At 42.1% G+C, this 27,696-nt stretch overlaps 1 protein-coding gene across 6 annotated transcripts; it reads left to right on the forward strand.

Moving 5' to 3' along the window:
- The first annotated feature begins 335 nt into the window (after positions 1 to 335).
- On the forward strand, positions 336 to 26,896 carry TCP11L2 (t-complex 11 like 2). Of its 6 annotated transcripts, none has more exons than XM_073324366.2 (11): positions 1,373 to 1,471; positions 9,103 to 9,272; positions 10,565 to 10,700; positions 11,656 to 11,779; positions 12,327 to 12,547; positions 13,569 to 13,705; positions 14,660 to 14,850; positions 17,560 to 17,741; positions 19,575 to 19,747; positions 20,441 to 20,535; positions 23,588 to 26,896. In XM_073324366.2, the coding sequence occupies exons 2-11, from the start codon at positions 9,137 to 9,139 to the stop codon at positions 23,636 to 23,638; spliced, it is 1,446 nt and encodes a 481-aa protein (XP_073180467.1). In that variant the 5' UTR covers positions 1,373 to 1,471; positions 9,103 to 9,136; the 3' UTR covers positions 23,639 to 26,896. The 6 variants fall into 6 exon arrangements, with proteins under 6 accessions (XP_073180438.1, XP_073180467.1, XP_073180410.1 ...); XM_073324328.2 differs by adding an exon at positions 7,345 to 7,492 and having other exon boundaries at positions 1,392 to 1,471; positions 20,441 to 25,061; XM_073324337.2 differs by lacking the exon at positions 1,373 to 1,471 and adding an exon at positions 336 to 438 and having other exon boundaries at positions 20,441 to 25,061.
- The last annotated feature ends 800 nt before the right edge of the window (positions 26,897 to 27,696 follow it).

The raw sequence follows: 27,696 nt of genomic DNA on the forward strand, positions 1-27,696 counted from the left end.
ATTTCCTTAGCACATTCCATTGGCAGGGCTTAAAGGACTGAGCAAGCCCTACAACGCCATAGCAGTGAGCTAGACGCATGAGTAAACTGAGGCAGAGAGGCTGTGAGTGTGCTAGGGCTACAAAACAAGAAAATGGCAGATGTGCAAACAAAACCTTGGTGTGCACGTGTTCTCCGGCTTGTTACGCAATGTAAAGTACAAGGACAAGTTTTTAAAAAGCGTCTCTTTAAATCCGAACATCCTTCCTAACAACAGTTTGGCGTGTTAGAGACAGGTCTTTTACAGCCATCACTTTCCTTGGCAGTGTACAAAGTGAAGCTGTGCCTCTGTGTATCTCATGGAGCTTCGCTCCCGGAGATCAGGCTGACAAGGTCCCTGGTGGTTGACCTGCGGAGGAGCTGCGCCCACAGCAGCACCCAACACAGTTTGCAAGTAAAGGTAAGGACTATGTTCCTATTCTTCTTGGTGCAGCGGGAAAGGTTTTGCGAACCCGCCTTTCCCCCTGCGGGAAACGGGGCAGTGGATGTTGGGGAGGATGGACTGGGGTGTGGGGGAGGATTCAGTGCCTGGGGGAAGGATGGGGGTAGAGGCATTTAGAACAATTGTTGTTGTGTGGGTACTCAAAACTGTTCAGCAAAACTGTAAACTCTACATATGCTGGAAACCACTTCAAGCCACGGGGTGCTGCTGCACCCACAGGACCCCGAATTCCAGCACCCCTGGATAGGGGGTATAAGGGGTCGGGGCAGCGGATGGAAGGGGGGGATTCGTGCGGGCGAGCGGATGGGGGAGGGTATCAGAGGTGGGGGAAGCGGAGCAGTGGAAGGGATGGGGAGACTGGGGGGAATGAGGGAGGATATCGAGGGTGGGAGGCAGCGCGTGGAGAGGGGAGACGGATGGGGAATACGGGGGGGGGAGGAGAGGGGAGTGCATCGGAGGTGGGGGGAGCGGGGCAATGGTGGGGTGGCAGATGGGAGGATTCCCTGCCGCGGGGGGGGTGAGGATGGGGGAGGGTATCGAGGGGAGCAGCAGGGTGATCCCTTTCTTCCCCGCCCCCTTGGGCGCCTCTTGAGCCGGGGCCGCCCGCGAAGGGAGGCACGATCCGGGGAGGGCGCACTGAGGACATGGCCCTTCCGTAAACACCATCCAGCCCTTCCCCCTCCCGCCTGGACGGTTCCATTCTGTCGGGAAAGGGGGGCTCCTACCCCCCCGAACAGAACTAAACCCGGAACCGCGGACTGGCGGAGCGGGAGGGGGATCCTGCCTCTCTCTGATTATTGCCCCCCCCCCAAGCCTCCATCTGCGTGGCCGAGCTGAGCGACCCACAAAGGGTTAACCCCCCCCAGCCTCTCGGCGGGATGGAAGCGCCCAAGGAGCTACTAATAGTCTTGGCTAAGTGCCCCGCGGGGGTTTAAAGCCCCGACCGCGCGGACAGCTGAGCGGCAGCGCGAGAGGCAGCCGGGGTCGCAGGGTGAGCCCCCTCCCCCCATCCCGGGACTGCCCAGGCAGCTGCCCGCCCAGGGCTGGATGAACGCGGGTCCGCGGGAGCGGCCGGGTCCCTGCGGGGGGTGGGGACTGGCTGTGCCCCCCCTCCCCCCAAATGGGCGGGCGGGCGGGGGGCGGCTGGGTTTTGGGGGTGTCACGTTCTGGGCAGACGTTCCCCCACTGCACCAAGGAGGCAGCTGAGCCCCTCCGGCGGCGGTGCCGGGGGGGGGGTCGCTGATTCCCCCCCCCGTTTGTAAACAAACCCCGCTTGCCCCTTGGGGACTGTCTCCCCCCCCCCCCCGCGTTGGGGCGCGGGCAGAGCCGGGGGGCGGCCGGCCCCGCTTCCCTTGGAAGCGCTGTTTGTTTTGCTGGGCTGGTGCCAAAGCTCCTGCCTCGAGGCGCTGCCCAAAGCGCGGCTGGGGGAGGAGCCCTGGCCAGGCGGGGCGGAGCCGCCGGGGCGAGGCGGGCGGCAGGGGGGCCCCGGGGTGCGGCGGCGGCGGCGGCGGCTGGCGGGGGAGGGGGAGTAGAGCCGCCGGCCGGGTGCTGGTGTGTGAGGCGGGGGAGCGGGGCCGAGCTGCTCCTGCGCGGCGCCCGTGGGACTCTGCGATCGGCCCCAAGGGCTGGCAACCGCCCCGCTGCGGAAAGGGCAGCGTGCCCGCGGGACGGAGCATCCCCCCCTGCCGCCCTCTGAGGGCGGCTCCTTGGCGTGACAGCCCACTTTGCCCCGCGCCTGACCCGCCTGATTTCGGAAACTAGCAGCTGTTAAGCAGTAGGAAGATTTGTTACCTCTGGAGGCGTTAGTGCTCACCTAGGCTGGCAGAGAAGCACCATCCACCCCTTCAGAGAGCGAGGAGCACACCCACCTTTGAAAACAAGGTACCCTAGCGCAGTGGTTTTCAACCTGTGAACCCTTGGGGAGGGTGTCTGCAGACTATGCCTAAGATTTCCAAATGCATCTGCATCTCCGTTTGAAAATTTTTGTTGATCCGCACATGAGAAAAGGTTGAAAATCACTGCCCTAGCTTTGCTGAAACTGGCATCGTTCTCACTGCTTGTGTTGATGGTTCTGTGAGAACTAAGAATGTGTCTTGAGTTTAAAAAAAAAAACAGCAAAAAAACTTGTCTATATATTCTCGATAGAAAAGCAAGAGTGGGCTCTAGACAGAGTTTTTTCTGTATACTAGCAAAGGACAACAGGGTACTGTAGTAGGTGTAAACTTTAGTGACATAAATGTGCTTGTACGTTAATCATCATCGTACTTAGCAGCCCATAGCTAACTGGTCATCTATGTAAAGTTAATCAACTAACAATAAACACACCAGATCTGAAGAAATATATGTGGGAATAAAGGTTTGAAAGAAAACTGAGGAATCCCTGAAGACCCCAATCAAGAAAACTAATTGATGTTTCTAAACAAATGTTTCCCTTGCTGTAGAAAAAAGATAAGATATCACACACAAAAACTTGTGTAGATCTCTCAGCAAAACGCTTCCTAACAATCAAAAAAGGACTGGTGGTTCAAACCAAACAAGACTAATAGCTTGTTACAAACTACCGTAGACTAAGAAGGAAAGTGAGGGAATTCTCTGTTAAAACAGAGCTTCCACTAGCCCCGACATACTGTACAAGTACATATCAATGCTACAGCAGAAGTGTCAGCACCTGATGCGGGGTGGGGGGGGAAGTAGCACAAACTGAAGATGCAGTAGGCGCTGGCTTGTTCTGGCAAAGGTAAAAAGAACTTAAACCAAGTGAAAAGAAACCAGACTAATCAATCCAGACTAGTAAATGTTGGGCAGAACACTTCCAAGGCCTACACAAAGGGAGCCAGCGTGGAAATCTTACTTGAACAAAACAGCATTATTTTTAAAAAATGCGCTTAAAGGCTCTATTAAAGTAAACTGACAGTCCTCCCTCAAGATACCTTGTATATTACCATGAACTAAAGGAAAACCTTCAGGAAACTTAAACTAGGGGGAAATCACATGGCCCAGATAATGTCAAAGAAGAAACCTAATATACCCAGGCAGCCATTCTAAAATTGTTTTACCTGATCCTGCAATCTAGATATTTCCCTGATATATGTCATGTGTAGGGAGACCAGACAGCAAGTGTGAAAAATCGGGACGGGGTTGGGGGGGGGGGTAATAGGAGCCTATATTTAAAAAAAAAACAAAAAAAAACCAAAATTGGGACATCGGGTCACCCTAGTAGTATGGACTAATTATCTCAATATATAAAAGCAAGATTCCCTTAGCCCAAGCAACTATAGAGGTATCTATGTCAGCAGCAAAATATTCTGTAGTATGTTCCTTTACATTGTTAGTCAAATTTTGTATTCTTTTAATCTGTGAAAGTCAAACTGGATTCTTCCTGAGAAACTGACCCCATCTTTACCTTACCTGTTCAATATAGGTTTTTGTACTGTGTTTATCACCATAGTCTCTGAGAACCTTCCAATAGTATGTTAAGCAATATGGCTACACATCTGTCATTCGTTGTTTGTTCTCTCATTTCTTCCCCAGAGGGAGAAACAAATGGATTGTCTTGTTAAATATATCTGTATGTATGTTTGTATTAGAGAAGGCAAGGTCAAAGAAATGTGCCTTGCACTTGTAGTAGATAGTGGTGCTGTTTGTGATAGTGCTTACTTACTGGTGGAGTTCGTTCCATGTTCTCAGACCTCCCCCAGAGAAGGTTGTCTTCCACACAGACCAGCTTTACTTTTTTTGCAGCAAGTTCAACTGTGCCAAAGGAATGAAGTTGTTGACCATGCTCTCTGTCCCCGAACTTTTAACAGTGTTTTGGGTATCCTGTGTCCTCATAACAAACCTGTAAAAAGCCAGGGGAGAAGATTTGTGTGCTTTGTAGATTTAAAAATAGTTGTTGATTCAGTCTAGCATCCAGGAATGAACCTTAAATTGCTGCACAATAGAATTGGCAGAAAACCACGTAACCTAAGTAAAATTCATGTGCAATCCACCCAAATAAGCATGCCACCAAAGGCCTTCATGTAAAAAGGGGAGTAAAATAGGATGTAACTTCAGGTTGAACCTTCTTACATGCTAGTGACTTATCAGCCTTGGAACAATCCTCAAACTTAGGGAAGGTCTACACTAGAAGCACTACATTGGCACAGCTGCACCAATGCAGCTGCGGTGAGTCTGGTGAAGACACTCTATGCCAACAGGAGAGTGCTCTCCCGTCAACATAATTACTCCACCTTCATGAGAGGCAGAAGGTAGGTTGATGGGAGAGCGACCTAAGGAGACACACTAACTTCTGTTGCTCGGGTGGGTGAGTGTCATTTTTTCACACCCCGAGTGACATAAGTTAGATCAATTGAAGCAGTAGTGTAGATCTGCCCTCAGTTTTTCTCTCAGTTGTATAGTGGGAATCCCATCTATGTAGTTGTACTATCATCTAGATGAGATGGCAGCTCATAGGACCCAGTAAGTGAAACTGGAAAACCAATACATTTAAAAGTCTGAAAACAAACTAAAATGCTGTAAAAGAGATAAGGAAACTGAACAAGTGCTAAATTATATTTGTACTTGGCCATCCAAAATAAATTTCAGGGAGCTTAGACTGGCTATAAAAGCATTGCAAAAAAAGCTATTCCAGTTCACACAGACTACTAGATTAACCCTCCAGTATAACTACTGTGGAAACGTAATACGATAATTCAACCCAGTCTATTAAGTAGAAATGCAATCTGGAGCCCAATTTTAGCAGTTAATTACACTTTTTGGGACAAACTCGGTAAAACATCTGCAAACTAATATATGTACATTTTCCCCCTCCTCCACACACTGCACCCCGAACAATGACTGCAGAGCAGAGCTATTGCTTTCCTCCTTCTAGTGCCATCTCAACCAACTGAGCCAATTTTCTTTCCATCTCAAGCTTCTGGAAGGTATTAAAAAAAAAAAAAAAACCACCATAAATCCAAATGAAAACCAGATCCACTCCCAAATATTGTTGCTGAACAACTATAACACCCTGACAAGTAACATGATCCGTACCACCCCATATCACATATATACTCAAGATATTGGACCAACACATAAGTCACTGGGAAGAACAAATAAAAAACAAGATAGTTCTGTCCAGTGATCTTCAATACTCTATCATGTGGGCAGACTACCTCACTACACTGAATGTAAAAAGCTAAGTTTGATTCTTGCCAGCTACCCAATTGGTGGCCACAAATGGGGGGATACAAAACACACTCTAAATCAAGAAGAGAAACTTTAGACAGATGGCTTTCTTTTTCCAATCTCCAAAATAGGAGGGAGTACAAGAGATTTCCTGGATTTATCAGGGATAATAAACATTTTATATAAAAAATCAGGGAGGAAAAACTGAGTGCACAACTTGGAAGAAAGGAGATTACATTGCAGAGAAATGATCGCACTATATAGCAACCTACATCTGCATCAAGAATGCCCACTAATGTTTATGGATGCAGGGTGTATATATTATGTACATTTAGAAAATGTGAATCCCTCACCTGAGCAGTTTGTACTTACCTCTGACAAACACCTGTTGGATGAGCTAATTTTTTTTTAACGTTCTGAATTAATATTTCCAGTTTCTGCTTGTTATGCACAGAAAATATGGGGTGTGGGTGTGTGCTTATTGTTTGGTGCATCTGTTACAGTAACAACATGCGAGTAATGTCCAGATCCACAGTATTAAGATCTGTGCAGAATGCATTTCCTTAGCCCTTCCCCCAATACCCCAGAGAACTTCTCTAAGAAATAAGTCTTTGCTAGCAAAGGTCATGATACTCTTTCCCTGTGTCATCTTGTGTTGGGGTGCTCTGGTTTATAATTAAAAGCTTGTGAACAACTACATTAACAAAATGAATAGGTTTCCTCTGTTTCATGCATACACATGCCTCTGCTACAGGAACAGGTGTTAGTCTTGAGTCACTTGGTGGTACACAGGTGTGTGCATCACTATCAAGACCCTTGGCTGTTAATATCAGCAGAGTCAAAGTCTTTTGAATGGGCATAGAAAGTGGATTCACTGCTTGTTCCATGAATGTGGACCTTCCCACTCACTGTTGAAGCATGTAGTGGCATTGCAAGCTTTCCTCACAATCTGTTCAGTCTCTTTTTCTGGGGACAGGCATCCTCAATCTGCAGGTTTGCCAGGCACCTATTCATAACAGCTTAATACACTCACATGTGAGAGTTAATGCCTGTAGTGAATATTCTACATAGTGAGGAAGAATTTTTTTTTAAAGCATGCAATATAATGCCATGTGTCAGAGGTCTAGTCAAGCACCTCCTCATGGCCAGTCACCAGACTGCTGTGAGGGAACTGAGCTGCTAGATCTTGTGTGTTTTAAGCCTCCAGTCTGAACAGAATCCAGTTGCTGCCGCCAGTTTGGGGGGCAGGGCTATCTGGCACCCACTTCTGAGAGCTCAGAGCATGTGGCCCAGAGTCCCTGGAACTAGTGCTGGCTCCTTAGACTTCCTCCCCTACTAGCCCAATAACTTAAATACCACCTTTTCCAGAACTCCATGTGAAGGAGTGAGCCTTCTGGTTTACCTCTTCAAGGGGCACGTAGGATATGTCTACACAAGGATTAAAAAACCTGTGGCTTGCTCAGGTCAGCTAACTCGGGCTCAGGCTCTGGGGCTGAAAAATCGCTGTGTAGACATTCAGGCTCAGGCTGGAGCCCAAACTCTGGGACCCTGTGAGGGTGGAAGTTCCCAGAGCTTGGGTCCCAGCCTGAGCCCAAATGTCTACACAGCAATTTTTAGACCCAGGAACCCAAGTCAGCTAACCTGGGCCAGCTGCAGCCATGCTGCGGGTCTTACGTTTCTGTGGATATGTCTACACAGGGATAAAAGAATGGTTCATCTAGTCCAGTATCCTGTCTTCTGACAGTGGCTGGTGCCAGATGCATCAGAGGGAAGAAACCAAACAAGGCAATTACCGAGTGATCCATCCCCTGTTGGCCAGTCCCAGCTTCTGGCAAGTGATAAGATGGTACAGGTTTATAACACAGCTCTTGCTATTAAATTGAGAACTAACATTTATACAAAAATGCTTTCAGTGTTGTTGTTTAGTTTAAAATTATGTTATCGTTATTGTAAAAAATGTAATAAAACTAGCACCTTCCATATTCATCCTAACCATGCATTGTCGTTGCATTCAACTGAAACCCCAAAGGCGAAGCATTTAATTTAAAATAAAAAAATACAAGGTTTTAATAAAAATAAAGGTTTAAAACTAATAGTTGTGCTAAAAGCACAAAATGGGGGAATTGTGGGGGAAATTGCTGTTAACCTTGGTGTTGAACCTGACCCCATCCCACTCTGTGACAAGACCTATGCACTATATGCAGCATAGGCAAGAGCGGTAACGCAAGAGGCCTACAGGCCTGCATCCTGTAAGACTTCGCTTAAGCTAAGAGCATTTGCATATGCTGGGCCGTGGTATTTTGACCCAGATAACAAAGTAGGCCAACCTCTAGCCTAGCTCAAGTCCCTAGCTGTCCATTATATGCAACTCCCGCCCCCCAAACCTGCAAAAGCCCTGAGACAAAACGATGCCACAAGCAAACTGCAGATCTTAATAATAACAAAGTGCGTCAGCACAGTGCTAATTATAAAACTGTTTACTTTGGCTCCTTATAAGGCTTTATTAACAATGCTTAAGTAATAAAAAAATTAAGAAAATGTATCATTTAACTTAAATGTAAAAAACTGTATAAGACTGGTATTATAGGGGCAGAACAGAGAAAGACCAGAGAAGCACCTGCTTGTGGCCATCTCTGTCTCCTTCTCCCTGCATGCTTGTATTCAAATAAAAAAACCTCAAACTGTTTGAACCGAACAGATGGTGTGACTCGTTTTCCACAACAAATGTAACATTAATTTGTTATTAATAGTAACTTTATTTTTTATTTTGTTTGTTTTTGTTTTGTTCCTCATCTCATCCCTGGAGAAAACCTTTCCAGTTCAACACAATTATTAGTCTGATTCTGTGGCTTGCTCTTTTTAGGTGAATCCTTTCACATTTCAAGATCCATGAAGAAATTGAATGTCTTTGACAAGATGTATTAATTCCCTCCCTCCCTTTAAACATAGCTCCGGCTTCTGCCCCTGTAACTGCAGTAACTTTGTGGGAGAAAGGGGTTGCTATGACCAAGTGCAGAAACTAAGGTGCCTTTAGAGTGCTGCTCTACACCTAAATTCATCAGTAGGGGGAGTGCTTTAAGGAGTACCTTTTAAAGAGTTTGAGAGCTCTGCTTCTGATGCTCCTGACAGCACAATACCTTCTGCGTAAAGAGTAGATTAGAGGTTGCTGCTGCTGACGTTAATCTTTAATTTTCATTTAACTTCTTGCAGAATCGAAAGTTTAATTCTTAGGATTTGTACAATCCTATAAGTGTTACAAATTAAGCAGTTAACTTCACAAATCCACTAAACTTCATAACACCCTTATAAAGTAGGCAAGCATTTATCCCTATTTTGCAATGTAATATTCAGTGCTCATAACAGTAACTATTGAAATATTGCTGCTTTTTGTAAAGAAATCTTTGGAAAATATGAAGTGCTAGAAAATGTTGATCTTGTAAAATTATTTCTTTCTAGGTTCTGTGTACTGTACCAAGTGAAGTGACTCAAAATGCCCCTCAATGATGACCAGAACAGTGATTTTGATTCTTCAAGGCTATCTGAAAGCACAGCTTCTTCCAGTGACTCTGAATATTCAAGGCAGAGTTTTACTAGTGACTCTTCAAGCAAACCCAGCTCCCCAGCTTGTAAGCAGATTTAACCTGTAAAATAGAGATCTAGGCTATATTTGTGTATTTTCTTGGGTGTCCCACGCATGTAGTGGGACTTGGGATTTATAGTTGGTACTTCAGAGAGTGTTAGGAGAAAGGCACAGCTTCTTGTTTAGATCACCACATCTCCAAGGGGTACAGTCTGCCACCATGAAGCACAAGCAGATCCTTCGTATACATGCAACAGTTGTTACTACTTCCTTCTGAAAGAGTAACCAAAGTTTGCCTGGCAGGACATTCTTGTCTTGGGTTATTCTGGCTTTGGCTTATAGGTTACAAAATAGTACCATTCTGTCCATCCACCAAATGTTGCTTCATAAACAAAGGACAGGATGCCTCCATTTTGTCTTTAAACTTCAGAATTATGAAATCAAATCAATAGTGTTGTGACTTTTTTTCATTGAACAGTAAGAAGTCAAAACATAAAATAGGTGAAGCAAGTTATTTTGAATGACTTTTGAGAATAAATACTACTGTACATAAAAAGCACTTAATTGTAGAGCACTTCACTGATGCTAACAAATCTTTTTCGTATGTATACATTTGTCTGTTTAAAAGTAAACTTGTTAATGGAACTGAAAGTTTGTATTTGGTATGTTCCCTGTCCTGTATCACTCTTCTCAAAAGTACAGTTTCCAAATGTGAAAAATAAACTACAGAAGTTTATTTTAGAAACTTTGTGAGCAATCACTCCTTCTTTCAAGTAAGAGTGCGTTATGTCCTTCGCAACATAAACTCTTCAATCAGAGACTTGATTAGTGGGGCAAAGACACTGTAGCATATGCTATGGAACAGAAGCTGCATATCTCAAAGTAATGAGTTTAGACTGTGGTTACAATGATTGTGGAGAGAAATGCATCCATTTGCTCAGTAATAACATGCAGCCTGTATGCGTGCTTGCTTATTTTGACTCTTATGTAAAACCTGCCTGTCCAAAACTCTGGGTTATTTAATGGGTCCTGTGTTTAGTGTGAGAGGGGTACATTGGCCAAGATATCAGACTAAACTACTGCTCTTCAAAACATGCCATGAGAGTCTTCTACCTTCCAAAGATGAGCTGGGAGGGTCATTCATTTACCAGATCATTTTAAGGAGATGCAAAGAACTCTCAGTCTAGCTAGTTTCTCATAAATTAGTGTCCAGTTAACAGGAAATAAAATATCATGCCTAACTAATTCCATGTTTGGTTTTTGCAGTCCAATCCATCTTTTAAAATTGAACTTACCTACAACTGACTTGTGGCTCTCATTTCCTTTCCTTCATTACAGCAACAAGCCCTCCAAAAACTGTTACATTTGATGAATTGATGGCTGCTGCAAGAAACTTGTCAAATTTGACTCTAGCTCATGAAATTGCTGTAAATGAAAACTTTCACATGGAACATGTAGACCTCCCACAGAGCAGGTAAGTTACCCTTTATAAATTTTGCAGAAACTGATATGGGGTGTGTGTGTGCACGCAAGGGAAATGGGTCTGAAGGTACACAGCCTGCAAAGGTGTTCCACACTTAATGGGGAACTGTCAAGGCTGCAACATTGTGGCATAAGTGGTACAATTTGGTAGGTTTAACACATTTTCTTCTCCTGGAGCAAATGATGCTCTGCCTTATCTGCAAGGGGAGATATGTAAGCAATGTGGTATGCACTCTACTTTTGGAGTCCACCTTTAATGTTTCTTGCCAATCTAAGATCTCTGTGAAGGGGTGGGGGGCTAAAGTTGTAGTACTGCCGTGTGTATGGCTTTTATCTGTACAGCTTACTTAATAGCTCAAATGCTGTGTATAATCTATATACTCATCTCAGTAATGAACACAGTACTCATGCTGCTCTGCAGACTAAAACACTTCTGGGAAGTTGGAGGAAGAAAGGAATAACTTACATACCCAGTTTAGACTACAGTGGGAATGTTGAGAGATTATCATTTAAAATGGAATCTGGCCATGCTATTGAGCCAATTTTTACAAAAAATACAATGGGATTATTATTGATAAGTTAGGGTTGTTCTTTTATTTGTATATAATATGCCAAAAAATGCTTCCCCCAAAACATATTACTCAATAGCAACAAGGTAGTGGAATTTGTTTAATATAGAGTTGGGATACCTTTTATACCCAAATACTGAATTTCCAACACCACTTTCTGCAATATCAGGATTTTCTTGGGAAACCTCTCATTTTAATGCTTAATCCTGCTTAGTTTTGGGGGGTGATCTGGTTGCAGATATAGATCTTCGAATTAGCAGATGTGATGATGGTTCTCTACCGAATCATTGGACTGGTTTAAGATTGTGTGTGCTGGTTGTTTTTGTTTTTAAACTCTGTTTACTTCTTTAAATCTTTTTGTGCAAATTGATTTTCCAGCAGTTTGGAGGGTAGAGTGAAACAAATTGTACATAAGGCATTCTGGGATCATTTGGAGTCAGAACTGAATGAAGATCCTCCAGAATATCATCATGCTATCAAGCTCTTTGAAGAAATTAAGGAGGCAAGTTAGTTTTTATTTCCCCCCTTCACACCCCCAGCATTGTGTTGACATCTTAGGCCCCATCCTGCAAATGATTCCATGTGGGTGGACCCCCACTGTAGTCAGTGGGATACTTCTACGTGTTAGTTGCAGGATGGGGATGTGATACAGTACTATAGTATGCCTAGAATACAAAGTCAGACATCAACTTTTCAAATAGGATCAAGATCTTCCCTTATTACTGGAAATCCTGGTACCAATTCATTAACTTTTTAGTAAAGACCTAAGGGTGTTTCTGAAAGGTTGCAAAGGTCTCAACCAGTAAGCCAGTAAACTTGTCTTCACCAGCTTCTGTATCTGTATTCTATTCCCTTTGGCTGCTTTCTCCCATCCTGCTAAATAAAATAGCCTTTCCAGATTCGGGATTTGCAGTCAGGCTCTACAGTGTACCCTTGATGTCTTCAAAAAGCTGCTTTCATTTCATCACCGTTATTAAGGGCTTGCTGGTCTCGTGTTGCTGCACTTATTGACATGTCTTATGGCTTTTTGGTTTTGTTTTTCACTTCAGACTCTTCTTTCCTTTTTAACTCCTGGAGCGAACAGGATTCGAAACCAAATCTGTGAAGTTCTGGATGCAGATCTTATAAGACAGCAGGCTGAGCATGATGCTGTTGACATTCTTGGGCTAGCTAACTATGTCATCAACACTATGGGGAAATTATGTGCTCCAATAAGAGATGATGATATAAAACAGTTAAAAGCAACTGTCAATATTGTAGAATTGTTCAGGTTGGTGTTTGGCTACTTTTCATATCATATTTTTGTTTGTTTATTTAGAAAATATCAATTTGACAGACAAGGTGTTTGGGTGGAGAAGAAAGGAACTCAAAACTAACATTAAACTGGAATAGCGGGCTAAGCTAAGAAACTGCCGAAATGCTTTCATTTGAAAGAGGTGTTGGTTTAGAGTTTAGTAACATGGTACTTCATTTAAGAGTTCTAATTGTTTTGGGTTTTTCACAAGCATATTTTTTCAATGGTGTATGTTAGTGTTGCCATACCCTGAAAAGTGTCACCATTTTTAAAAACAAAAACGTCATGCAGTTCCATGTGTTTTGTGCATGCTTCCATATCAAACTTACTTATTCTTACAAGTTAAAAGGTGAGTGTTCTTTTTTAGAACTGGCGGGGGGCGGGGGGCGAATGTACACTCCATCTGGAACATGAAAGTGAAGCTCAGTTCTTTCTATCTGTACCATTCCCTTTATTAAAGACTTCACTCTTAAGGTTTGATTCACAAATCTTCATGAGCCTCAGATGTATTAGCTCTGTAATATTAAAAATAGTTTCTTGCTGTATTATGTTTTTGCTATCACTTAGGTATACCCACAGGGAGCAAAGTGGTTGAGTAGGAGGGAATGAGGTGTTTTGTTTTTATTTTGGCATAATCAGAGTTGCTAAAATTTTTTAAATTTCAGTTTGCTTTGACTCCATATTGCTTCAAAACCTTTCTGTTATTGGCCTATGGCACCAGTGTCTTGATCATGCAACATCTTTGCCCTACTTTTTGTAACTTACACCAAATATCTCAATACATTATTTAATTCTCCAAAATGCTTTGGTATATAAACTACCATGTGCTAGTACTTTCTCTTCAGTACTTGGAGCCTGTTCTCTAAGGTGGAAGGACTACAAAACAAGTCAAGTATGTAGGTGTACATCAGGCTGTTCAAGAGCATATGAGTTCATCTTGAAACTTCAACCTAATTTCTTCTGTGATGTTGCACTGTAATTTTGTCTTTGCTTTCAGACAAATATTCCATGTTCTGGACCTTATGAAAATGGATATGGTTAATTATACCATTCAAAATATTAGACCACAGCTTCAGCGTAACTTGGTGGACTATGAAAGAACAAAATTCCAAGAAATTCTTGAAGAAACACCAAGTACGTATTACGATGTTTTCAGTTAATCAGATACAGTGGAAACCATTAAAACCAACCTTTCTCTCTGTTACTATAGATATCTGTTGAGCAAGGCACCTGGGGGCAAATGTGACCATATCATACCTTTATATGATAACTAATAATTGTGAAATGCTGACTTTATTGGTACTGCTGTTGCAAATTCATTAGACAACACCACAAGTACTCCTTTTCTTTTTGCAAATACAGACTAACACGGCTGCTACTCTGAAACCTGTCAAAATGATACAGTTTGTGAAGAACTTGTTCCTGCAATCAAAGCATCTGAGATCTGATTAAAACAGTTCTGCATACACAGGGCTCAGTTTTATCTTGCAATATATGGAACCACTCTCTTGTGTATCTGAAAATCTGCTTCTGCTCATGTGCCCATGCGTAGCTGGCTTTTCCAGAATACGTGCCATTACATGCTATGTAATTGGTAGTAGGCAGAGGCAGGATTAAGTCCATAATGAAGCATAGAACAACAAAACCTATTCTCTAGTGAAAATAAATGTTTAGTTTAGTTTAGATGTTGTAAAGGCAAAAGTGAGTCTTGTTGCACTGTAAAGACAATATAGCTAAACCATTGTTAAGAAATTTTGGAAGAGGAAGGGAAACTGGTGACATTGATGGCTAATGCACTAGACTTCTGAAGGTTCAGATATCTGTATTTAAATCTTGTTTATGGCTCCAGTGCCACGAGTCTGCTATGGGGTTTTTATAACCTGTCTAGAAGCTTCAGCTGGTCACCTGTGTTGGCTAGGTGAAAAAAGCTTGGGGGGAAAACTGACTTGAGCAGACTAACAGTTCACTGCAGTATATTTAGAGATCGGAAATGGAGTTGTCTTGTTCACCTTCATTATTTGTCAATATGCTGTACACTTGCATGGAAAGTTATACAATAAACCTGTGCAAAATTTTGTTCTTCTTTAGGTGCTCTGGATCTAACAACAGAGTGGATAAAGGAGTCAATAAAAGATGAATTGTTGTCTGTTTCTTGTGAAACCTCTTCATTCCCTGGTGCTGATGGTAGCTCTAAACCAAATCTCAGTCCTACTCTGGTGCTAAACAATGGCTACTTGAAACTGTTACAGTGGGATTATCAGAAAAAAGCAATTCCAGAGGTAAGAAGTGAATTCTCATGACTCTTCTTAAATTATCCCAGTGCCTCAAAATGTACTCTTAATTCTAATTGCATGAAAGTACTGGTACAGCAGTTACGCTGTTCATGATGCTAGATGTCGTGGAACTCTCCTGGAGGACTTCTCTTGCCAAATAATTCCACAAATTTCGTAGTTTCATAGTAGCATGCTCCATAATCAAGGAGCACGTTCCTGGTAAGTATCAGTTGCTTGTTGTTCCCTGCATTACAATGTCTTAGTGCTGACGATACTATATGTGTGTGTATGCACTTGTGTGCATGCTCTCTCCTCCAACAAAGTAAGCAACAGCCTTACTAGTTACCTTAACTGTGAGAAGAGCAAACTAATGTTAATGGCTAGAGAATTTTCTCCAAGAGTGAATTAATAGGACAGCAGTTTCAGTTCACATTATGAATGATCTTCTTGCCATGGACAAAGGCAGTGCATCCGTTCTGATATTACTGGACTTCCCTGTAGCATTTAAGACATTTGACCATGGAATCCTGCTGTCCTGCCAGAAATAGCAAGTATTAGCAGGTTCCTGCTAATAAGAGTTGGTCATTCCCCTTGGGCCATATATAGAATCATGATTGGCACCTGCTTTGCCATCTGGAGACTCCTCCAGGGATCAATCCTGTTGAACTGTATGAACCCACGAGAGGAAAATGGTAAAGCAGCATGACTTAAATGGTAGCAATAGGCAAATGATGCCTAGCTCAGTTACCTGTACGATTAGTGGTGTGTTTAATCTATCTGCTAGCTGTCTAAGTACTTGGCTGAGAATAACAATGAATGAAGACCAGTTGGCAGCAGTTAAACCCAGAAAGACTGAAGTGATGCTGGTGGGGAGAAAGGAGCATTTACCAACTCAGTAACCTCACTTTGAAGGACATGTAGTGTTAGAATGTGAAGATTTTGCAGCATTCATATTCACCTGAACTGTTTACAACCTCTGAATGCCTTTATGCCCAGAGCAGTAAAACATGCCCTCTTCTATCTGAAAGACAAGGTGGATGAGGAAATATCTTTTACTGAACCAATTTTTGTTGGTGAGACAGACAAGCTTTCGAGCTGTGTAAAACTCTTCCATCTAAAGTTGGCAAGAAGACTGCTCATGTTCCTGTCAGATTTGTACTTCTCTATCGAGTTGCATGCATATGTGCGCTCTAGGCTTGATGATCTTAATTCTCTTCCTATGAACGAAAACTGTAGACTAGGTTTTTGAAAACAAAACTTTAGTGTGGAACACTGTAGCCTTGCACCGATGAATAATTGGATGCAAAGAGCACATGAACCCAGTGTTCTCTGTGACTGGCTCCCTGTTCCATACTGGGTTACAGTCAAGGCTTTAGACCCCTGTATGGCATTGGCCCAAGTTCCCTGAATGACCACCTCGGCCTGTTTGAGCACCATCTCTTGTGACAGCTCCATTCCACTGCAACAATGGCACTGACCTCCTCAATAGTGAAATCTCTATGCAACAGATAACTGTTTGGATATAAGTGGCCCGTTAACCTGGAATTCTCCGCAAGAGATCAGAATGCTGCTAAGAACCTCAGAACTTTCGGAGAAAATGGCCAACTCACTACTGTGACTTAGCCATCCCATAACAATGCACTATAACTATCTTTAAGGAAAGGGGTAGGAGTGTGGGAGAAATCCAGTCTCTCTTGACTGGAGGGAAGAGAAATATATCAGAACATGTAGGCCCCAGTCCAGCAAAGTATTTAAATAGTCTGAGTAGTCCCCATGAAGTAAATGGGACTACAAGCATGCTAAGGATAACTCTGTGCTTAGATATTTTTCAGAATCGGGGCCTTAATTTTTGGAGAATCACTTTGATGTCACAGTGATAGGGCTCCATATAAGAAGCTAGATGAACAGTCTCATTGTGATACTCTAGGAGTTATTTTTCCATTGCAAACTGCTGAAAGAGTAGATACACCTTAAAATCCACCAAAGTGTCCTGTTACGAACATTAAATTGTTCATATACAACAGATGTGTTATGACTAGTTACTGTTACTACTTGGAGCTGGTCAAAATATTTTGAATTTTTAACGACACAATGCACCTGAAACTATTAAGTCTTCTTTTTTGAAACCCAGTTCTGTATACATTGGATATGCTCTTCTGCTTAGTGTGGGTGAATTTGTTTAGTCTGAAAATGATTAGCATCATCCTGATCCTGGGCTGCTTCAGGGGCTTAAGTGGCCACCTCCTAGGACTGTCCTGTGGGCAGCAAGCTGCAGCCCCTCCTCCCCTTCCCCCCCACCACACACTTGGGCTCACAAGGGAGGCTTCTGAAGGCAACCTTAGGTCAGTCTTCTGCAGTTTGCACACTGAAGGAATTCTCCCTCAACTGTGTTCAGGACTTCTAGGGCTCCTTATGCCACTATGGCCCTCCTTACTTTTTGTAAAAGGGCAAGAGTTGGGGTAGGACTCATCCATACATTTTTCTATTTCTTGGTTATTTAAAAAAATTTTTTTTTAAAGGAACTGTATAATACTACATATGCAAGGGGTTGGCTATAATTACTGTGAATTTCTTGACTCTTGAGCACTGAAATTTTCTGCTGCAATGTTGCATGAAAGTAGCTTCTCCTCTGCCCCCCTCAAATTACTTGTTAGGACATTAGCTTAAGTCTCAACTTGATATCACTTACAGTAATCAATGTTGTTCTAATTCTAGACGTTAATAACAGATGAAGTTCGTCTTCAGAAGTTGAAAGAGAAGCTGAATGAGTTACAGATTATAGCCTGTGTATCTCTTATAACTAGCAATATGGTAGGCCCAGCTATTGTGGGCTTACCTGATTTTGCTGACAAATTAAAAAGGATTTCAGCTGTTCTGCTGGAAGGGATGAACAAGGAGTAAGTTCTTTCTCACTCCCCCCTCCCATTTTAAAGAAAAAAGCCAGTTGGCTCGTAACAAACTTTACTGGTTTATTTATTTATTTTTACAGAAATAGTTAACATGTATAGCCTATGCACCTTGTTCCTGACATGACATGATAGTAATAATCCATTTATTATGTATCACTCTTAGACCTACATGTGTACTAGTGAAAACAGTTGCCTGATGCAGTGCAATGAAGTTTGATAACTCCTGCGACCCCCTTCTGACAACAAAAATTACTACATGTCCCCAGGAGAGGGGACCAAAGCCTGAGTCCAGCTGATTCCCACTGCTCTGGATAAAAGAACCAAAGTCCAAGCCCCACTGACCTGGACGGGTAGGGGTCAAAGCCAAGCCCAACGGCTTCAGTCCCCTCCAGGGGTGCTGTAACCTGAGCCCTGTTGCACAGGGCTGAATCCCTTGGGCTTCGGTTTCAGCCCCAAGCCCCAGCAAGTTTAAGCCAGCCCTGGCGACCCCATTAAAATGGGGTCATTACCTAAGTTCCCTGTAAGCTGTGCAGCAAGGTGCCTTTCCCCCGGTCCAGCCCGGCCCAGGCCCACTGGAGCTGCTGGGGAGAGGAGCCCCTCCCTGTGCCAGGCCCAGGCCCATCAGAAGTGCTGGGGCTGGAGAGAGGAGTCCCTCCCCCAGCCCAGCCTCGCAGGAGCTGCCGCAGCCAGGGAGAAGTGCCTCTCACCTGGCCATCGCAGAGCCCTCATCCCCCACACACCAACTCTCTGTCCCAGCCCTGAGCAGGACTGGCTCTAGGCACAAGCAAAGCAAGCACGTGCTTGGGGTGGCACAATTCCAGGGGTGGCATTCTGGCCACCGGTTTTCTGGGGTTTTTTTGCGCTCGTGGAACTTGGGGTGGCAAAAAACCTAGAGCCGGCCCTGGCCCACAGCCCCCTCCCACACTCCAAACCCCTCAGCCCCACCCCCACCACACATCACCTCCATATTGGTGCACATAACAAAATTAATTCCGCACATGGACCTAAAAAATTAGAGGGAACACTGGTCGTGTCCCACTTTGGGGTCCCGACCCACAGTTTGAGAACCACTGGCCTAGTGCATCCATATAGTTTAATTCTTTTTTACAATTTAAACTTTTGTACTGAAAATCTGACACCAAATTCAGTGTATAGTGTTGAAATTGCTCCACTTATGCACCATTCAGGTCGGCACAGACTGGCAGTGCAAGCTTCATCATGTTGCTCTGCCAATTGCTCCAGCCTTTCACATTATTCATTCAGTCCCTGGCTCCTCTGCTGCAACTGCCACTAGTGCTACAAATTGTGGTGATTTTGTGTGTGTGTGTGTGTGTGTGTGTTGTGGACACTGCCCTATATGGACTGATGTTAAGAATAGAAACGTGGTTCACATATGCCACCAAACAGCTGTTTGGTTGTAACAACTCTGTCAGTCATTACTTGGGCAATTTGTACTGTGGACAGGTTCAGCTAAGTATACTTAAGTATTTTCCTGGACTGGCACCACAGTATTTAAGTGCATGTTTAACTTTAAGCACATGTATTAGTCTCATTGAAGCCAATAGAATTTAGTCATATGAGCAGTCTTCTCTTCCTCCTCCCTCACATCCCTGCCAATGGGATCTACTCTTATCCTGGGGTGGAATATTTGTGTCTTACATCTGGAAAGCGGACAAAGTTTGCAAAAATCCACCTGGCTCTCTTATTTTATTGGAGATGACTCATTTAAAAAGAAAAGGGAGGGGGTGTGTGTCAAAATAGCTATGTAACTGATGTTACAAGAACTGTTAGAGTTAAATGCTCAAACTTTTTTCTTTTCAGAAAATTTGATTTGAAGGAGGCTCTGAATACTATAGGTGTTCAGATTTGCAGTGAGGTGAACAGGTCCCTGTCTGAGAGAGGATTTCCCACTCTCAATATGGAAATTCAAAACAGCCTAGTAGGTCAGATCTGTAGCATTGTTGAAGAAGAAAATCCCATCAGCTCCCTGATTGGTTAGTATAATTTATGTGGTTCTCTGGTTGTATGCATAATTTTTTTAAATAAATGAAGGCTAATGGCCCATCCATACTGTAAAAATTAAATTAATTCGCTAGAGCTAAAGATTGCCTAATTATTGTGAAAAAGTTAAAATGAAAGTAACTTTCTTACAGTAAATATTGGGTCATAAAGTGTGCAAACCTGTGCTGCTTCTATTGTTTATATTAAGACAGTCTTCTGAAAGATTAGTTCGGGGCGGGACAACAAAGTTAGAAAGAGTCCGCAAATATGAGCAGAATGCTCTCAGTGATTCTGGGATGTTCTCTGTGAACCTAGAAGTACCAGGATTTCAGAGGGGAATTTAATTTATACCTAACTGTGGATTGTGTGCACCAGTGGAGGATCTATCTCCCACAACTCCAGGTTTAACTCAGTCTTAATTATAGCCGTGCATCTATTTCACAACATAAATCCTATTGCTCAGTCTGAAGGCTGTCCCTCTACAATGGGAAACATTTGACTTTGTTCTAAATTAAAACTGAAGGAGGAAGGTAGGGAAAGGTAGCATTCAAGATGTGTCTCTGCTTATTTTGATTCTTCCATGTGCCAGTGTGTGAAGTATTTCTAAGGCAACTGTGGCTTGACGCTTTGGATTTACATTTATATGGTCTGTTCTATCATGAACTCAGTTATCTTTTCCGTTTCAGATAAACGAATCCAGCTGTATATGAAAAGCCTTCTTACTCTTCCAGGCATTCAGAAATGTATGCCTATGATTCCAGGAGGCCTTGCTGTGATTCAGGTAGAGATAGAGTCTATTGGATCTCAGTATGCAAGCATTGTGAATTTTAATAAACAAGTGTATGGACCATTCTATGCAAATATTCTTCGAAAACTGCTTTTTAGTGAGGCACCAATGGGGAAAACAGAAACTGGTGATTCTACTAATTGAGGAAAAAGAATGATCTGGTTGTGCATCCAGCCCTTTTCCTTCACAGTGTTTATTACAAAGATATTGTGAACTCTGTTCCCTCAATGTGCATAATTTACTCCAATGACTGTTACCGAGACAGGGACAAACAGAGGTGTATCCAAAGGCAAATAGACCCTATAAAGTGTGTACAGGTAAAGCTTCCAAAATTCATTGGAAGGAAACTAATTAATATATATTTTTTCATGAACTAAATCTGTTTAATGGATTTTAACACTCATTGTACCTGATCACTGTAAATGTCTTCTTCCTAAGCAAGCATTTTTGACTTAGTGTAGATTTGGAAAAGTACCTCTTGGTTTTACCACCATTACAATTTAATCAATGGAACTCTTTGCACTCTTCTTAAAAAAAATTACTAAATACATTATGTATACTGGTGCAGTGACATAAGATGAAATTTTAGTTCATATGTACTTAACTTACAGTGCTCGATTGGTGACACTACATAACTGAATATGGATCACTTCTTGAAAGACTTAGAGAGGAAAATATAGTGTAATTGAACTTGTAACAAAGTAAAGAATGAAATTAGGCCAAATTCTGATCCCAATAACTATATCAGGATTTTACCTATCTTTCACTAGCGCATGCCAACATTACTATAAATGGTGTTAAGTGTACCAGTTACAGAGTGAATACGTCTTGCAAAATAGAAACATTTCAGAATTTTGTCAAATGTAATCCAGCAATAAAAGATAAGTCTAACAATTCTTTTATTCATGGAAAACTAACTTGGGTGCTGAATTCAATTTCCTTACACAAACAAATGGTTCTAAAAGTTCTCTAATAGAGGTCATATTGTCCTTTAATTTAAACATTTGGAGGCCTAATCTGCTTTTTATACATGTAGCGGTTGTGCCTTTGATCTTCAGAGATGCTTAGGCACCTCTGAATTGGGACTTTAAGCCTTTGATCTTGAAAGCATTTAAGCACAAGAGTAGCCTTATTGACTTCAAGGGAACAATTTGTGCTTAAAATTAAGCATGTATTTAAATATCTTACTGGATTGGGGCCTAAATTTTGAATGTGAGTAGTGATTTTGTTCACTTACTGGATATTTCAATTTTTTGGGTCTCAAGTTCAGCAGCCAAAATCTGTCACTAATCACTTTTGGAAATTTAAGCCAAAAGCTATTAATTCCATACTCGTTAGGCAAATGCTGTAGCCTAGAAGCTGGCATGATGCAAAGCCGCTGGAGACCATAGAAAGACTCCCACTGTCATGAATGGGCTTTGGAGCAGGCCCATTGGGTCATTGGAGCCTTGCAGAGATTGTTGGATTGGACCTTTGATATGGGAATAAACTTCAAAAAATCTACACAATATAGACAAATTATTTTGCATATCTCACATTATTAGATATGAGTGCTGAAATATTCAGTGTAAAATGTTCCCATCTTGATCAGAGTTAATCAAATATACTCAAAATATATAATTATAGTATTTGTGACTGTTAAATAGTGAATTAATCCTATTTTTAAATGTCAAAAAATGTAAACTTTGGCTGGTACAAGTTTCCAGATATCTTCCTAGTGTTTTATATACAGTATATTTTTATTTAAAAAATAAACTTTGCCCATATGGGATTAATGTGCCACACACAATATACAGCACAACTAGTGTATCTCCCATGAAAATTTAAAATAGCTGGGCATTAGAAGCACTTTGGGTTTATAGTCCAACCTCCTTTTTACAGAATTAGGTTGTGTTTTTGTTTTGTTTAGCAGGGAAAACATACTTTTTAAACAAGAGTTTCTCAAACTGAGGCTGGTGTCCCAGGAAAAACAAAGCAGGACTTATTTTTAACTTTCTTTTTGGATGGTTTCCATGTGGGACTAAGCAACAGCAGACTCATGTATTAAGTGCACACTCTTCTGGATTCATGTCAAAAGCTACTACTGACATTCTATCAATGTACATGTGGGGGTGGAGGGAGGCTAAAAAGTCTCAAATTGCAACACTTCTCAATGACTTCTGACCCCATTTCCTCTTTATGCCATGTTAAAAATATTGCACCAAATAGATGAGTACAGTTTTTAGTCTGAGAAACTCAAAATTGAAAGGAGCTGTTACAGTGTAACAAGTGTGCCAGGGAAGTGGTACATTCTTGTCTTCATGAATATGGGACTTCAGTACATGTATCAAGAGAAGAATATATCCCAAAAGCTGAAAAGGGAAGTTCTGTTAGTAATTCCGTAACCTTGGGAAATCCAACTTTTCTAAATTTGTGCTTTGGGCCTAAAGAAAAGATTTTATGTTGAAAATGTACAAAAAATTGTATTGTAACTTTCTTATCATAGCAATTTACCTTTCTAAACTTTCTAGTGTAAAACAGAAAAATTTACTCTGGTGAGATCAGTTGGAGCATAGTTTATAAACCTCTGGTCTAAAACATCTGGGAAATTCACTGTAACTTCCCACTAGAAAATGAGAACACAATAGTTTGTTTGCATTGATGTGACTTTTTTTTTTTTTTTTTGAAGGGCATTTTATAGCATGGTATAGGTTGGAGATCACTTAAACATCACAATTAGGATATATTTTAATAGTGCTTTGGATGTAGATGTTTCCTCTAACTTCATCTGTTGCATGCTCATGGATCAAATGTTTACCTCCCATCTAAATTTTGCTTCTTGAAAATAGACAATTATGTAGCAGTAGCTTTATTAGAAAAAGTACAAATGAATTTTTGTGGTGTGCATTTGTGTTGTTTTGGTTTTGTATGCATTAAAAGTCTGTCTGTAGTAAAACTTTGGAGATAAGTCATTCATGCAAGCTGGTTCTCAATTTAAATATAATGCAGTCAGCTATTTTGATACATTATTGCAAAATGACTTCTGTAACTTTTCTCTTTTTTCAAGGAGTCCTTCAGGAATGTATCCTATTTAAATAAAATCGAAGAGCAGTTTTAAATGTAGTTGTAGAAGTGGCTTAAAATAGCACGTTCTGACTCAAATCTGTTTTCTAATTATGTATTGTGACATACCAGGTGCATTCCAGACTAATGAGGAGCTTTATCACTCCTGCCCTGCAAGCCTGGGTGACTTACAATGCCTTGCTGAAGTAGCTCCTATCAGGGTCATTCAGACACCCTTCCAACATACAAGCCACACCCTATGTGTCTGTGTAACTGCAGGCTGCCAGCGAGACTTGAGTTACACACTGACTCTCACCAGCCTTAGTTTATATGGCAGGGTGACCGCAACACACCCCCAGTCCCAGGTTTCTCCCCAGAAATGTGTCCTGTACTGCCCAGCCCTCTCCTAGATATTATGTAGTATCTTAAATCTGTTATTCTTTAAAGGGAATAATATGCCATTTTCTTATCTCATAGTTATTCAGACACTTCAATTTAAACACCCTGGATTAGATAAAATTGCAAAAAAATGTATTAACTACAAAGAGATTTTAAGCAAGTAAGAGTAATGAGGCATAAAAGTCAGAAATGGTTATAAGAAAAATAAACAAACATAAGATGTTTAGTAATACCTAACTTAATAAACTACAACAGATTCACCACATGCTTTCAGCCATCATATTGATCAACCCCTGTAGGTCAGGACCACCCGCACTCTAGAGTCCAACAAATGCTTCCTTTTTTGCTTCAGATGCACTAAATGCAATGGGCAGGTGCAGAGAGTGGGGCCTTGGGGCATTTGTCCCTCCTTTTTCTAGTTTGTCCCTCTCTTGAAAAACATTTCCAACTAGTCAATAGGAGACAGAGGCTATGTGGAAGGATGTTCCCTGCTGGGTTTTTCTCACCTGTTTGAGCTTTCTTTGCTTCCCTTCCTGCTGGATGACTGTGTTTACTGCTTAAATACAAATTAGGCAAAGCCCACATTCCTTTGTTTAGGACAGACCAGTCTACCAACCTCAGTTTGGGCAGGGGTATGGAACATGTCTTAATAACATTACAGGCAAATCTTATAACATTACATACAATGTTGCCATGCATACTTTATCAGGATTATACTGACTTGCAAATTATGAATTTTCAAATAATACAAGACCTGCCTTGTAATACATTTTGTACAATAATGTGTAGGATGCGAACATGGGTATTTTCTGTCACATGTATAGAGTTAGTCATAGCCATCCATTACTGTAATATCTGGGGCCCAGATCCTCAAAAGCATTTAGGCTCTTAACTTCCATTGAAATCAACAGAAGTTAGGAGTCAAAATACCTTTTTGAGGATCTGGGCCTGACTGCCTTACACTTAATGGATTTTATTCTCACATGCATCCCTTTGTCTATTAGTGCCGTACATTTTTTTTTACAGCTGCTTCCTATGTTGGCTTTGTAATGCTATAGCAATTAAACTGAATTCTATTTCTCCTTTGCACATTGTCCAAAATATTGTTATACACATTCCAATTGCAGGACAGTTTTTTTCATACGTATGCAACCTCAACTAATTGCCCAGGTTGGATGGTAGAAGTTAGCCAGTATAATCTTACTGGTGATGGTGTATGAGTGGGAAGGAACACTGCTTGATTTCTAATCTCAGAATGAGTTTGTAACTCCTAGCACCAAACTCTGCAAGAAAAGAGATTGAAAAGATTGCAGCTGTCTTCTTGTGAGAGATGGTGGATGTGTGTGTGTATGTATGTACAATAACAAATGGTGTAGAGCAGGTAAATTGGGTGTGTTATACCAATAAAATAAAAACCAGCAGGACCTTATTAAAGGGAAAAAGGCAAAATACCACATTTATTGTGAATACAGAAAGAATCATAGTAAGCAGTTAGTTATAGCTATAACATTCCATTCAATCTCATATTTATTCACACATTCATTCATACACACACACAGGTTCTGCAAGGTTGTTATAGTTACCAGCCTTAGAGTTGCTCATGCCAAGCCACTGGCCAGGTGGCCTGGACATGAGGAGGGAGCAAGGCCTTGTCAGATGCTCATCTGATGCTCCTGGAAGTTGGTTTGCAGAATCAGACCCCAAGGTTCTCACTTTCTAGAGTCCATTTTTATAGGAGTTTCTTCCTATGCCAGTCTATGGAAATTGCTTCATCATGCTGTTGCTGAATCAATCAGCAGATAGCACATTCCTGACGGCTCCATGCTGCTAGATGTTATCTTGTTCTTTGGTTCTCCCATTCTTGAGGCTGTTGGGTGGATTCCAGTCTGCCCTCCGGGGGGTCCTCTGGTTATTTCCACTTGATGCCTTCTTCAGCCGATGGACACTGGATTCTTAGGCTGGCACCTCCCTGATCATTCAGTTATTATCCACACCAAGCATCCATCCACATACATCCTCTATCTCTATTTTAATCACAATAGTTAATACAACAAAAGGGCGGGGAGTCTCTGGGTCCTGTTTCTGTTGTTACAGAGTATTGCTTTGAGTCTCTCTGTGTGAATTGCTTTCAGAACAGACTCTGTCTTAGAATGTACTAATGCAATTAGCAGCTTGCAAGTTTCACACATAGAGGGAGAGAAACAGTACCAAAACCCAAGAGACCTCTTAATTAGTAATACCCTGGAATTTAAACTATGGGGAATCAAACTCATTTGTGATTTTAATACAGAACTTCTTTAATATGATCCAACAGGTATGCCAGTTCATCCTCCTGCTATATGAGTAAGGGGACTCTCAGTGAACCCAGCTGGGGAACTTGTTACCACAAGCTAGTCTTGAGAGCTAAAATTCTAGTTGGATTCAAAAAAGGGATCACAAACGTCTATGGATAACAAGCCAGAGTAAATGTAGAGAGAATTTTAAAACCAACCAACCAAACAAAAAACCCAAACAGTTAGATGGGATTAAAACCTAGAGCTGTTCAAAAAAGTTCTGAGAAGATATTTTGCCAGAATTTGTTGATTTTTCAAAACCTGAAATATCCCTGAAAATTCCAACGGAACCCAGGTAAGTTGCAAAATGTAGAAGGCTTTGTTTCTATTAGATCGGAGTGGCCAACTTGTGGCTCCGGAGCCACAGGCGGCTCTTCAGAAGTTAACATGCGGCTCCTTGTACAGGCACCACCTCTGGGGCTGGAGCTACAGACACCAACTTTCCAGTGTGCCAGGGGGTGCTCACTGCTCAACCCCTGGCTCTGCCACAGGCCCTGCCCCCACTCCACCCCTTCCTGCCCCCTCCTGAGCCTGCTGTGCCCTCCGCCCCTCCCTCCAGAGCCTCCTGCACACCACAAAACAGCTGATCAGGAGGTGTGGGGAGGGAGGGGGAGGCGCTGATTGGTGGGGCTGCCGGTGGGTGGGAGGTGCTGGGAGCAGGGGGGATGACTGATGGGGGGCTGCTGACCTATTACTGTGGCTCTTTGGCAATGTACATTGGTAAATTCTGCCTCCTTCTCAGGCTCAGGTTGGCCACCCCTGTATTAGATGCTTTCATGCAGCCTGCCCATCTAGCTCCTCAGCAGAGCTGCAGGTGGTTTGCCTCAGAGAGGGCTTTCGGAGTCCATGGTTTCAGGGCAGTCTGCCCTTTGGTGGAGGACTGTTGGGATCCTAATCTGAATAAAACCAAATTCTGAAATAAAATCTTCCATGAATGAGAATTACCTTTCTCCACACAGCTGTAATAAATCCCTCATGCTTCAGGATATAAACGAGCTCTCACTGAGATATATTGAGGAAAATTTTACTTTGTGGTTAGGATACTCTATAACTGCTGTGTGAACAATATTTTTTCGGGGCCGGGAGTGCGGGGAAGAGGGGCAGCATCTTCACCTGAAGCATCTGGTGTTGGTCATTCTCAGACACAGGGGCACAGAACTTCCAAACTAACAAAACCAAAAAATCTTCAGTTTGTTTGAAGCAGGAATTAACATCATTGGTGGTGGAGTAAAGTCACAGCTAAAGGCTGCTTTTAATTTACAGGCCTGTTTCTTGCATCTTATCTTCAGGCATTAATATTATCCTCAATGTATTTCTTCAATAATGCACAGCATAGGGTTTCCTGGGGACTGCATATCTTATTTTAGAACCCTATGTTAGA

Source organism: Lepidochelys kempii, chromosome 1, assembly GCF_965140285.1.
Source record: "Lepidochelys kempii isolate rLepKem1 chromosome 1, rLepKem1.hap1, whole genome shotgun sequence".
Classification (NCBI taxonomy): domain Eukaryota; kingdom Metazoa; phylum Chordata; order Testudines; family Cheloniidae; genus Lepidochelys; species Lepidochelys kempii.